General features: G+C 41.9%; 1 protein-coding gene across 7 annotated transcripts in view; it reads right to left on the bottom strand.

The window, feature by feature from the left end:
- Window positions 1-361: 361 nt before the first annotated feature.
- LOC101964356 (synaptic vesicle glycoprotein 2B) overlaps window positions 362-14,139 on the bottom strand; it is a 171,432-nt gene continuing 157,654 nt past the window's right edge. For all 7 annotated transcript variants that reach the window (XM_005320110.5, XM_040275278.2, XM_078051207.1 and 4 more), the window contains 4 exons: window positions 12,327-12,460; window positions 10,377-10,577; window positions 5,645-5,804; window positions 362-3,185 (listed from right to left, as the gene is read on the bottom strand). In XM_005320110.5, coding sequence (XP_005320167.1) covers window positions 3,002-3,185; window positions 5,645-5,804; window positions 10,377-10,577; window positions 12,327-12,460 — 679 coding nt within the window. In that variant the 3' untranslated portion in view covers window positions 362-3,001. The remainder of the gene's footprint in view (window positions 3,186-5,644; window positions 5,805-10,376; window positions 10,578-12,326; window positions 12,461-14,139) is intronic.

Below are 14,139 nucleotides of genomic sequence, written 5' to 3'. Positions count from 1 at the left end.
AAAACTGTGGGAGGCTCTATAGTGAGACATCGGTGACTGGGGGGATTAGTTCAGAAACTAAGCAAGCAGCAGCATAGGACCTTGTAGCCCACTACTAGCCCACATCACATGTGGCCACAGTGTCTCCATTTCACCTCTCAAGTTCCCTATGCACAAATAAGAAAATGATTCAGCTAATTTAGGAGTACAGAAAAGACCTTAGTGCCTGGAAACAATCTCTAACCCCAGTTCTTAAAGATTTTATTAGTTATTTTTATTATTTTTTTTCATGAAGTAACATATACCAGGGAACTCTGGGAGTGGAGTTATTTATTACATGACCTCAAGGTAAGACGCTACAAACTTCACATATAGGCACACCTCTTTCACTAATTATTTTTAATAAAACAAAAGATCAAAAATCAACATCAGGAGATGTCACAATACAGTTGAGACTGTTAAAAGAAACTACTCCCAAACTGGGCATCATTAAATGCATCACGAACCATGAAGGGATTTGCTCAATGAAAGAACACATCGTCCCTCTGCCCCTCCGTGGATGCTGTCAGGAGTTTCTCAGGGTAAAACACAAAATGAAAAAGAAATGGATGGTCAGGAAAGCTGTGCATTATCCCCCAAGGTCCTGCCACGGAGACTATTTTTAAAGACACATTAATCTCAGCAGTACTGACAGCTTGTGAGAAGTGGCCAGGTCCCAGTGCCAGGCAAACTCTCCAGGGGGAAAGCCTTCACCAATGCCCACATGATGGATGGAATAGGAGTCGCACTTGGTTGGTTAGGTAGTTGGTTTAAGGAGCCATAAAGATAATTCTGAAGTTGAGTCCAGGAAACCAACTGGAGTTAACCCATGAATTATTGCAGCCACCCTGCACTCAAAAGTTAATCATAATTTAAATTTACAAGAACCATCTTAACTAGAAAAGCAAGCTCTGTCTTGTACATTTCTTAAGTGGTTGCTGCTCATTCAATTGTACTATCCATTGAAGAACAATGTTACAAGGGATGTGGTAATCCTGGATCTATGCAATTCTCTTTTATGATCCTAGCCACTGTATTTCATATCACAAGAATACGGAAAGTATATTACAGCTATATTACATAGAGTCTGTCATTATCGACTTAGCATTACGTTAGTTAACTCCTATAAAACACTGAGAGAAATGTTAATACATGATGGTATATTTACATATACATATGTACAGTTAGGGGGTTTGGGATGTCAAATCAGACTTGGTCTTCCTTACCCCGACACACACACAAAGGTGGAGTAAATAAAGAGGTGGGGATACGAGAAGCAGAGTAAACATTTTAACCATTAAAACTGATCTCAAATTGAAGGTGGAAAGGTGTCATAAAATTTACTCCTTCCCCCTGTTGACCTGTTAATGGAGAGAATTTTAGAAAGATGACCTGAAGCTAGGGAAGGAGGTAAGCATTTTTGGAAGAAACATTCAACACCATTATCATTCTATATTAATTTTTGGAGCTTTCTGATAGGCAAAGTGAAGCCCTTTGCAGCAAATCAGAGAACTAGTTCTTGCAGATTGCCACTCACCCAGCCTGGGCACATTCACCTTCAGTGGTAGGAACTCCCTATGGGGCTCACTGCCGCTTTTGCTGCTAGGCAATTCTGACTATTAAAACAAAATTATTCCTTTTTCTTGGAGGCAGGTCTTCAGTCTATTGCTGACCTTTGCCAGAGGGGTTTGTCCTGGGTTCCTCACCTCACCCACTCTCTTCTTATGTCCCAAACTGGAATTTCATCTTAGAGTACTGAAGGAAAATACGTCGGACTCCACTATATTCCCTGACTGCCAGGCTAGTGGCCTGTGTTTCAAAAGCCTCAAACTAGAACATGTAGTATGTCTCATGGGACCTCATCACTGTAACAAATATGGATCCTGTTTTACTGCTAAGCAAACAGAAAGAATTCACACTTGGGAGAACTGTGGCTATGTTTCCTTATCCCTGAACTCCCCATGTTATTTGATTCTTGCCTATAAAGGAAGTGCCAGAGGCCAAGGAAAACATCTTGTGTTGTTTCTGGTTGAAAAGCCAAGTCAAAGACCAGTACTGAAGATGGTAAGCTTCAGCTTCACAGGTCATCTGTGTAGAAGAGAAATGTAACCTCTCTACCCACAGGAAGAAAAGTGCCTGGACTAAATGAAACCACACTTAATTTGCTAAGTGCATCCTCTGAACAGCAGGTTAAATGGCTATAAGAAATTGTGCTTGCATTTTATTTGATTGCACCCAATTTCCTGGGACCTCAAACACCAAGTTCTCCCAAAATATGGCTAAAATGCTGGCAATATTTGCAAATAAACCCAAAGACAGTTATATACAAACTTAGTTTACAGAATACTCATCCTGTTAAGTTTCTTCAAATAGCAAAACAGCAATAAATGTCATTCTTAAATGTATCACCTAGTCATCATGGAAAGCTGAGGACGCTTAGCAAAGTCGATCTCTATAGATAGTGATTAAATATTTGGTTTTGTATATCAGAGTATCTTCAATGCTATTGTGCCAATTTTCAAATGGAAAATATGTTCGGTGATACCTTTGAATGTAAAAATATGTGATCTCCCTAACTTCTAGGCAAGTTAATTCATTAGGTCACTGATCTCCTGGAAGCTTTATGTTTCTCAACCTCAAATTCATTTTGAAATGCAAATAAGTTCTTGCACCTCACTTAGGGAAATGCACAGTCTTTGCTTAGGTATGTACTCAATGAAGGGTCCTCCCTCTACTTTGGGCTGGGGAAACCTGAGGCCAAGTACACAGCTCTGGGATCCTAAGAGTGGCTCAGGGCACCCCAAATCAGTCACCTGAGTAACAAACATATTGACAACTGAAGTGGGTCCTAAACTAGAGATCTCAAAATCAACTTCTCCTGCGCTATCCAAGGTGTCCTGTGGACAATGACAGGTAGGAGATGTGGCTGCATTTTAGTGTCCTGGACAAGATTCTTTTGATCTTTCCTTTCCCCATAGGTTGTTCACATCAGGACCTGTTCTCGAGTCTCTGGCAGTCGAAGGGCAATCAGGCCACCCCCAACCAGAGAAGCAGCAGCCAGAAGGATTGGGACCACTTTGGTTATCCCAACAAAAGAAGCAAAGATGGTGTTTCCTAGGATGGCGCCAAATCTGCATAATCCATTGAGGATGCCAAAGGCTGTTGCCCTGCAAAAGAAAAGGAAAGGAAAGAATTCTGAAATTCTGGACCTTTTTAGATAAATAAAACAGGGTTCTTTTTCTTGAGTGGGGGGGTGGCCGGGGCAGTTTTTTTCCTAAATATAAAATTAGCACATTCTCATTTAATCAAATTTGGAAATACAGAATATAAAGATACGAAAATATTTAAGGCAATCACAATGATTAATGTTTTGAATTATTGCCTTCAAGTTTTTTTCCTTCTCTTTTCAAATATATCTGTTCTTAAAATACTTACAGTTAGTACTTGCTTGTTGCAAAAATAATAAAGACATATGCAAAACAGAAAGTGTAATGTTCTCCCTCAGTAACACCTCCTTGTGGCAGACTGCTAGTTGTCCCTCCATATAGTTCTTCAAATGTAAGACTACATTTCCCAGAATCCCTTGGTGCTGGCTGTAGTCATGTGACTTGGTTCTAGCCAATGGGTTGTAAATACAAATGGTACCTACTAAGAAACTTCCTTAAGAAAGCTCTTGATCAGGCTTTCTGCTTTCTTCTTTGTCTTGTTTCCTTCTATCCTACTTCCTAAAACATAAATGGTCTCATCGTAGACCACGATTAAGTCTAGACAAGGAAGAACAACATAGAAAGAGCCTAAACTGCCTCCTGTAGTTTTCTACAAAAGAAAAAAATGAAATGCCTACTTCCTCGGAAAGCCATAAAGTTTTGGGGTTTATCACCTAATCCTAGTTACTGTCCCTCAGTCACACTTCCAAATGATAACTATTATTCGCCATTTATCCTGCCATGACCTCATCTATACACAGACATAATGTTCCCAACACCATTGCTCCCCAACTGAAGTAAAATATTTTTATACCAGAATTTAAGAATGTGGTTATATTTTTGTACTCACAATTCCTTTTTATATTTATCTATAATTGAAAAACTCTTTACCTTTATAATCACTATCACCTAATCCCAGTCTTTTTGTTTTCAGCATTTTCCTGTATATTTATTTTCACATGTGCTTTTCTAAATAAAATTCAGAATATTTTTTTTCAAGATCCCAGAGGAAATAAATCTCATTGAATTCTGAAATACTCTCATAAGTTAGAGAAAAACTAAATAAAATTTGACATTTTCATGAGATTAAATCATCTTATACATAATGAGTTATATCTTGACATTTATTTAAGTCTCCTTTTACCTCTTTGTAAGTTTTACGGTTATTATAGTTTTATTCCTATGAGTGTTTCAAATTGATTTCTAGGTGTTTTATTACAAATGGACTTCAATTCCTTTTTATTTTTTAATTTATTTTATTTTATTTATTTACTTATTTATTTATTTGGTACTGGGGATTATAAACCCCAGTACTTTAACCACTGAGTTATATCCCCAGCCCTTATTTATTTATTTATTTATTGAGATGGTCTCACTAAGTTGCTGAGGTTCTTACTGGCCTTGAACTTGCCACCCTCCAGCCTTAGTCTCCCAACTTGCTGAGATTACAGGTGAGCCACCACACTCAGCTTCAGTTACATTTTTAACTTGTTTTGATACATTTTAAAACCTGTAAGCCATTAAAGTAGTTTTATTGCTGATCACCTGACCAGTATTACTTTCTTGTTTCTAGTTGTTTCTCTTCAGTCTCCTAGATATAAAATTACATCCCATTCAAATAACGATCAATTTTTTTCTTCTTCTTCTTCTTTTTTTTTTTTTTTGGAGGAGGGGACTTAGTGTAGCTACCCAAATCCCATCTTCTCTGTCACTAATTTGGGGACTATTATTAAGGTTTTTTTGTTTTGTTTGTTTGGTTGGTTTGTTTTGTTTGTTTTGTTTTGTTTTTAGAAATCCATTTACCCACCTTCCACACTCCTTCACATTCTTTTTTGGCCACAGGGCCACTTATCTTCACCTTAAAATTCACAATTCCCCCTCCACGTGGAGAAACAACTACCAAGTAATGGCCTTGACCCTGTGCCTTTAAACTAGGCCTTTTCCCATGTGGCTTGTACAAAATAAAAGTAAACCCTGGGCTTCTCTGACATATTCTCTGCAAATGCCCTGGAACTTCATCCTTCATCCCCACCTTTATTTCACTCCCCAGCCCCACCCCCACGCTTGGTTTTCTAGTTCACCTTTTCCCTTTATCTCCTGTGGGCAGGCTTGTTCTCACCTCCCTTGAGGATTGCATGACACAGGTTTTGCTAATTGTTCAATATTAATCCTCTGCCTAGATGTAGCTAGATCTTGTCTTTTACCTTTTGACCACCCACCCCATCCTATCGAGCCACAGACTGCCCACTTCAGGACCTTGCCAACCCTTATGCAGAGAAACTCAATAACCTAGAATATATTTGGTGCATGGAGCACAAGAAAGACCAAGATGGCCAGGCACTTTGCAAGATTTAGTGGGCAGGTGAACTTCTAGCTAAAGAAGTCCAACAAGTCCAAAGGAAATCCCAGGAAGGACTGACCTCTGGTTGGTGGGATACAGCTCCACTGTAATCACATCCAGAGCATTCCAGGCCGCAATGCTGGTCCCGCAGAACAGGCATTGCCAGCCAATCATTGCAGACTCACTATTGCCAAAAAACAGGAAGAAGCAGCAGACTGCTGAGATTAGCATGGAGCCACCTGAGGAGAGAGGTCAAGAGCGGAAAGAAACATGAAACTTCATGGCTCAAACAAGACTGTCACCCACAGGTTCTGTCCTGTCTCCCATCTTCACAGGCACACCTAATGGGACAAGTTACCTGAAGTATTAGGTCCATCCTCCACATGGAGAGAATATAGCCTGAATCCCCCTCCATGGTACCCCAGCCATGGGATCAGAGGCTTCTGCATGGGTCACCAGAGTTTACCTCCAGGAAAGATTTTGAAATTGCCACTCTATGGTACTGTTCAGTCCAAAAGAGTTGGGGGTGGTGGAGATGGAGGTATTTGTTGAGAATATACTAAGTGCCAGACACTGTTCAAGGTGCTTGAGAGACATAAAGATCAGTTTAAAAAAAGGAAAAAAAAAAAAAAAAAAAAAGCTCCACTCTGAATTTGCAATCAATATGTCAAACAGACACCTGCCCACGTTCTCACAGCTCTATTTACAATAGAAAAGATACAGACTCCATCTAAATACCCATCAACAGATGAGTGGATAATACATATACATAATGCATATGCATCATGGAGTATCATTCAGCCCTTTAAAGGAGAGGAAAACTCTGTCATTTACAGCAATACAGATGGAACTGGAGGCCATTACGTTGAGTGAAATAACACAGGAAGACAAATACCACAGGATCTCACTGACATGTGGAACCTAAAAAAGTAAAACTCAGAAAGTAGCACAGTGGTTACCAGGTGCTGGGGAGTGAGGATGTATCAGGAAGATGCTGGTCCAAGGATACGAATTCAGTTAGAAGAATAAACTTCAGAGATGTATTGTACGGTACAGTGATGATATTGATGCTAACATATCATATTCCTCAGAATCACTGAAAATAAATTTCAAATGTTTCTCCACAAAAAAAATAATAAGTATGGGTGGTGAGGAGGTCAACGCACTTGACTTAAGCCTGCCACATTGTGTATGTATAGCAGAGAATCACTTTGTAGCCCATAGATATATACAATTTAAATGTGTCAATTAAAATCATTTTAATTTTTTAATTTAAAAAAATGTTTTTTAAATAAATTAAAATTTAAAATAAACTTCAGCAAAAAAAAAAAAAAAGATTCTCTTGCATCTTACATTCCTGTGGGAACGGGCTACCAAAAGGGAACCTCAGGAAAGGCTGACCTGCTTCCTTTTCCCTCCCATCTCCTCTCCACCCCAAGATCCCTCTGCTTTCTCTGCTCCAGGGTGACTGATGGACATCATTGTCACCTGGGAGGAGAGAGAGGTTGGAGCATTGTTCCTCAACTCCCATTCTGTTTTAGAAACCCCCCACTTTTGTTGTTTTTGTTGGTTTGGTTGGTTGGTTGGTGGTCAGTGGCCTCACCTCTCAGGACCACAGCTCCTGCCAGGTGGCTCTTCCTCCAGGCCTCCAGCCCCCTAGGTTCTATGAGGGTGATTTCTCCCCTTGTCCCTGCTGCCACCACCGGGTTGCCTACCTGCCTCATTTGTTCTGAAAACCCCGTCAACATTTCTCAAGCCACCCATCAATACAGTCTCTTCCTCGAAACCAGTGGGGATGGATCTCTTCAGCCAGGACTCGAGCTGACGGAGCTAATGATGAGAGATCTCCTCAAAATAAGACCGGGCCAGATGCGGTGGGTCCACCCTGGGAGCTCGGGAAGCCCAGGTGGGGGCAGGGCGAGGCAGGACAGGTTGCAGCCCAGGAGCAGAGCTGGAGAGGAGGCAGGAAAGCAGATCCCAGACAGCCAGTGGGAAAGCAGGCTTCATTTCCCAGCAGCCATCGGGCTGAAGAGAAAAACAGGCTTTGGCTGCCAAGAACCCAGAGGCCTGGCCTCAGACCCAGGGCTGCAAGGCTAGTACCACGGCTTACTGATGAGTTGGGAGATGCTAACTGTCCGCCTGGATGCTGCAGCCCCTGGGAAGGTAGGGCTGAAAGTAGGTGTCCGTGGTCTCTTTCCCAATTGCTAGGAGAGAACTAGAAGGGGAGGAGAGGGGCACCCACGGACCACAAGTGCCATGAGAACCGTGCCCTCTACCCACAGCAGCCCTCAAAGAAACCATGTTAGTTGTTCCTGCTGTAGGTCCCTATAGCCCACAGTCCTCCCACTTTCTAATTTATTCCCCTGTATTTAAGAGGTTTGAGATCCAATTCTAGCTTCACCACTTCGAAACCTGTGTGACCCTGAATGAGTCACTTAACCTCTCAGTGCTATCTCATTTTCCCATCTGTAAAATGTACATTAAAGTAGTGCCTGCCTCCAAGGGTTATGACAAGGGCTTGATGTGTTAATAATGATAAAATACTTGGAACACAGCCTGACCTATAACAAGCATTTCATAGTGTTAGTTAAATGAAATTTCTAGCTCATGTCTGTCTCTCCCAATCTATCATTTGCTCTTTAAGCACGGAGATATTGACTATCTCCATTACCATTCCAGTCTCATTGCTTCCCACACAGCCTGGCAGAGAATAAGTACTGCATAAATAAATGTTTACTGAGTGAATGAGTGGGTAACAGCCTCATTAGGAAAACTTCTCTCCTCCGCTGTTCACAAGAAGCAACTTCCACCCTGCCAAGAGCCCCAGAGAGTCAGCAGGACAGAGCAGCTCTGCATATTCTATGGGGGGCTTGGTCTGGGGGGCATGGGAAATGCTGTTTCAAAGCAGCTCACCATGTCCCATCGTGACACTGTGGAATGGATATTTACTGAGCACCCAGAATTCACTGCACACTGACCCCTGGGAGTCCGGCTTCTTCCTAAAGACTCAGGGTACAGAGACCTCTAGAGGAGGCACTGCCCGAGCTCCAAATGAGCTTGCAATCCAGCTCAGAAACAAAATTCTCATAGGAGTCGAATATGGAGAAATTCTAAATGGTAGTTCTAGATCTCTAACTTGGGAGCCCAAGTATGACCTGGGATGATAAGAAGGGGCTTCGATGGCATGGAGAAGGTATCGGCTGTCCTGCTGCCCAGCCTGTCCCCTGAGCCCAGCCTTCCTCCTGCATCCATGGAGAGCAGGACCCACCCCACCTTGCAGTCCCTGCAGTCCCTGCCTTCCCCAGACCTTCCCCAGCTACTTCAAGACCTGGCCAACAGGCTCAGACTCTGGACTCAAGTCCAGCCATCAAGTGGCAGAAGTGTCACATGCCTGCTCTCATGATCTCATTGGAGCAGAGAGATGATTTTAGCAATTATGAAAATGAAGCTTGGGATGGTAAAAGAATGTCTACAGACTCAAAAAGCTAATTTTGAAAGAGATAGCCACCTGGCGCTGACACGATGTCACCCTGTGGTACCCTCTGCTGAGAGCGAGGTGCCTCTGGAGAATGCAGGAAAGGGGCCTCCCTCATTGACACGTGACTAAGTGTCAACGCACGGCAGGTGCTTGCCAGGCATGGGGGTTTCAGAAATGAGTAGGTCCCTGTCCCTTCCCTCAGGGGTATCAGAACTGACCAGGGCACAGCCTGTAGCAGGGACAGCTCAGGGTCTCACATCTGTGAGACGACTCTGCAGCCTGCCCATAAGACTAAAAGCTTGAAGTCACGGGCACTTCTTATGCTCACCATTCGGAATATTCATGCTGCTATTTGTCATAATAATATTCCACATGAGTCGAATGCCAGGAAAAGATTTTCTTCTCATGAACACCTGACCCATTTTCTCCAATATAATGACTAGGTGATTTATTTTTGTTTCCCTTTGAGTTTTGGTACTAGGAATCTAGGTATTAATTTTCCTGACCAACTATATCCCGAGGGCAGATCCTTAATGGCATTTTTATTAATGGGTCTCCTGCCACCCCAGCCCTGGGATGTAAGATGTATTCTAATGTACATTTTCCGCGGTCCTCGGTGTGTACTTTTTGTTTCTGGCTCACCATGCATGCCATTATACTGCTGTAACACACAGCTGCAAATCCTGGTGGAACTGAGGGGTGTGTGTGTGTATATAGCTACCATTTGTGGGAGCCTCCCATGTGCCAAACGTAGCACATGCTTGGGATATGTTATGTTCAACCCTCATCATCCCAACAGCTATCTACAGGTACCTCATCTTATAAATAAGAAACTGAAACCCAGAGAAGTAAAAGACTGTTCTCACATCTAACAGTCTCGGGGTGCTCAGATTTCAACATGAGTCTGTCCAACTCCAAAGCCCCATCATTATAGTTAAACAACAAAAGTAATCTGATTTATGTTAAATCATCAAGCTATCATTTAAGAGCATTTTGCATGTTTGTTTAAAATCCCCTTATGACCCAGGAAGGGCAGATATATTTCATATTCATTTTGAATGCTAATAGAATGAGTGAGGGCCACAGAATCTCTCAGCCTGAAAATGAAAGGGAGTCCTTCTCCTGTGCTAGAGCTCTCAGACTCCTTCCCCAGGACCCTGGGCTTCTGCAGATGCACCTCCTCGGTTCAACTGCACCAGATTCAGTCTTACCTGCTTGGTTTCCTGGACAAGCTTTCTTTAATTTAAATAAATACTCCATGGCCCTAGGGTGCTTGAAAACCACTGACTGGCCCAGCCCAGCGGAGTCCAGATGGGACACCCTAACAACTCACCGATCATCTTGAGCCTTCCGATTCTATCCATGAGCAGGGCAGAAATGATGTTCCCAGGCAAGACAGAGAGGCTGCCAAGGAAGCTGACGAGGTAAATCAGGAAGTCATTGTCTTCTTCGAAGTCCATGTGGCAGCCCTCCTTCTGCTCCAGGAAGGTGGAGTTGATAAACCGGCAGTTGATGAACTTATGCTTGTAGAGGTCTGGAAAGAGAGAGAAACCTTTGGCTCTTGAGAGTGTAGAGGAGCTGGAGAGAGGGAAAGAGAGGCAGAGATGAAGCTCTGCCCCTTCCGTGAGCAGGCTGGGACCTCAGAGTCAAGGTGATGTGTACCAGGTGTGGATGAAGAGAGGCTTTACACTGAATTGACTTTCAGACATTCAATGACCTGTTCTAATCACCACGAGGAGAAATAAAACCAACGTTAATGGGAGGAACATTTTAAAATGCATCATCTCCCCAGCTGGATAACAGTCCAGTTTATACCAACTGGGTGACTCTGAGGGTCACAGAGGCTGGCCCATTCCTCTGAGGCTACCCGACTTAGGCAAGCAGAACACAAGAGAGTTGGGTCCGTATGGAACCATCCACTCTAGAGCGCCTGCTGTAGTCTGTGCAGAGACTTCAAGTTCTTCAAAATAAAAACCGTTTCCTTTGGAAACAATTCACATATCTTCTGACACCTTCAAAGACAAGCTGTCCTAACAGAAAGAGGGTTAGATCGGCTCCCTGGACACCTGGATTTAAGGAGCCAGCCCTGCCACTAAACCCCTGCAACCTCCCTGAACCTGTACCTATAAAATTGGATTATCCCCAGTGCTTCTCCCAGCTCTGACATTTTCTGGCTACAAGTGTTTGCAAAAACCCCTGCGTTAAGAGTATTCGAATGAAGAAGCATCATTAAACATGAAAGAATAAAAGGGCATGCCCAGTTTAATGATAAATAGTAAATTTCTAGAACTCATTGTTTTAAGTTCAGACTAACAGGAAATTCAGAAAGTAAGTCTCATAAGAATATTAAGAAACTGAGGGATATTGGGAGACCGGATATGGAATGGTTTGAGACTGGTTATCACGGAGGGGAAAGATGTTCTTATATAAACTACACTTTGATGCTGGTGCTGGGGAGAAGGCATCCATCTGGACAAGATGCAAGTAGTTTAGTGGAAAGATCACAGACTTTAGGGCCAAATAATTGAAAAATGGATCCAAAATCCCCCATCTAACTGTGGCCTTGAGCAAGTTGCTGAAGTCCGAGTTTCCCTAACTGTAAAGTGCGGATAACAATAATATATTTCTCAACTGAGATAAGGTAAGTAAGGTCCCTGGTAACACACAGTTAGTTTCCTTATGTTCCAACTCTATTCGATATTTTATAAATCTCTAACAAGAATAATGAGGAGTAGTGGATGAGTGGAATTTCATGATTTTTTTAAATCATGGAAACTTAAAATGGTATGCTCCTAAAACAGTATTAGCATTTGTTTTACGCACAAAATTTGAACAAAGGCAATTTTCTCTTTTCATTTTTTAATCATGAAAACATAAGTTTTGAGTTATGTAAGATTCCTATTAGGCAAAGTCTTTAAGAATGTATTCTGTGCAAAAAACGCAGTCCCCTGGAGTGCTGGTTTTTATTGGTGTCACACTTTGTTTCTACCAAAGGGCCCTAGTGTATACCATCAGCCTCATCAAGATGTGAACACTTGGCCAGAACTTTGGTTTCTAATTTTTTGTGTGACAAAAACAGACACAGATAAACTAAATGTTTGGTGAAGGCTGTGTACCTAATTTGTGCCATTCCTGGGGCTAGAGCCCATCTCTCCTCCCTAAGGCTTGGCACTAATATCTACAAACTCTTCCCTCCTCCTAAAGCTTACAACTGAGCGTGCTGGTTTTTAGCCTACACTGATCCACCCCTGCTGCCTTCCTCCCACTCCACCCACCTTCTCACCTGTGTTATAAAAGACGGTTGATTCAATGGTGCAGTTTTTGAAATAGGTGTCAGTAGATGTAACATCTTCAAAATAACATTCATCAAAGAATGTGTCCTCGAAGAGTACGTGCTTAAAGTACATCTTTGTGAACCTGTGGGAGAGATGTGAGCCTCTGAGTGATTCTTCCAGGAAAAGAAAAGAGACTTGAGACCAAAATGGAAAACATAGAAAGACAAAATAAGAACCGCATGACAAAAGGTGCTGGAACACTACTTTCAACCCAGATTGTTTCTGCATTTCTTAGCTGTTTAGTTAATTAGTGAGAAAGGCCTTCAGAACTACAGAAGTCAGGGTCCAGTCCAGGTCTGTATGGGGTACTGTACACAAATCGGGGATTCCCAAATGAGAGTCCATGGACCCTCCCCCATCAGAATCACAGAAGTGTGAAACAGTGTCAATGAAAATATGGTAACAGTTCACTTTCTCCAAGGCTTTAAAAGCATGCAGATCCCTTGGCTGGTCCTATAAGGTCTGGAAGTAATACAATGGTGAAGAAGGCCTGATAATCTTTACTTTTAAAATTGCCCCAACAAAGATGTAAGGAAATAGGTATTTTCATTTACCCTGGTGGTAGAATTTAATCAAGGCAGCCTCTTTGGGAAGCAATTTTGCAAAATTTAAAATTCACATTCCCTTTCACCTAGGAATACCATCTCTAGGAATTTGTCTTACATATATTTATTCATACAGTTGAAGAGACACATTCACTGGTCTTTATTGTGACATTGGTAATGTTAGTAATGGATTATCGCACACATACAAACAAACATACATACTAGATAGAGGATAGACAAACACCATATAACAGAATACCATGTATGATATAGCCAATGAGGCTGATCTACATGTGTTAATACAGAATAATCTTAAAGATACATTGCTAAGTGAAAAACATCAAGATGCAATATAAAGTTCACAGAAGGTGACCATTCATGTAAGAAAAAAGATGGTCTGTGTGGTTCCAATATATACTCTCCAAATATATGTAGGGAGTTACACAGGAAACAAGTGCTGGGATCTGAGGAGATGCAAAAGGGGATAGAAATGAGATAAACTTCACTTTTACTTTATATCATATTACTTTCTCACTTTAAAAAACTCAGCTAATAAGGGGGTAAGTCATCAAGATGATCATGAGGTCCAGCCACCTTTGGGATCCACTTGCATTATTCCAATTTCTGCATTATCTTACAAAGAACAATATCACATTTAAGAATCTACCTCACATTCATTGACACCTTCTGTTGCTTGGTCAAATTTTGCAGGCTGCAAGCTTTGCTTTTAGCTATATCTCCATTTGTGAGTGATCACAATCTGTTCATTCATTCATTGTCTAGTCACTCATTTATATTTCCCATCTTCAGCAAAAACCTGCTGAGCATGGGACTGGGAGCTATTAATATAGAGTAGAAGCCACCGTCCCTGCCCTTTGGTCTAATTGGTGAAAAGAACAGGCATTAGACAACAAGGATACAGTGGGAATCACAGGGACAGAGCGGGCAGAGAGACCTGAGGGTCACTGTTCTTCAGGCTCCAAGATAATTCACTCCCAAACACATATGAAGGCCAGTGTCTATCTTGCCACATAGTGTTCTACTCAGAGATCTAACCTAGAGTCACCTAAAATTAGCTTCTGCAAAACGGCCTCCCACCCAATAAGAAGAGTAAGTACTTGTCAAAGGGAGATGCCCAGACCCTCACATCAGAATGAAGAAGAAGGTTATTATTAAACATATGGCTTCCTAGGTTCCAACCTGACCTTGTAAATGA

Source organism: Ictidomys tridecemlineatus, chromosome 5, assembly GCF_052094955.1.
Source record: "Ictidomys tridecemlineatus isolate mIctTri1 chromosome 5, mIctTri1.hap1, whole genome shotgun sequence".
Classification (NCBI taxonomy): Eukaryota; Metazoa; Chordata; class Mammalia; order Rodentia; family Sciuridae; genus Ictidomys; species Ictidomys tridecemlineatus.
This window is presented reverse-complemented; position numbering and strand designations above follow the sequence as displayed.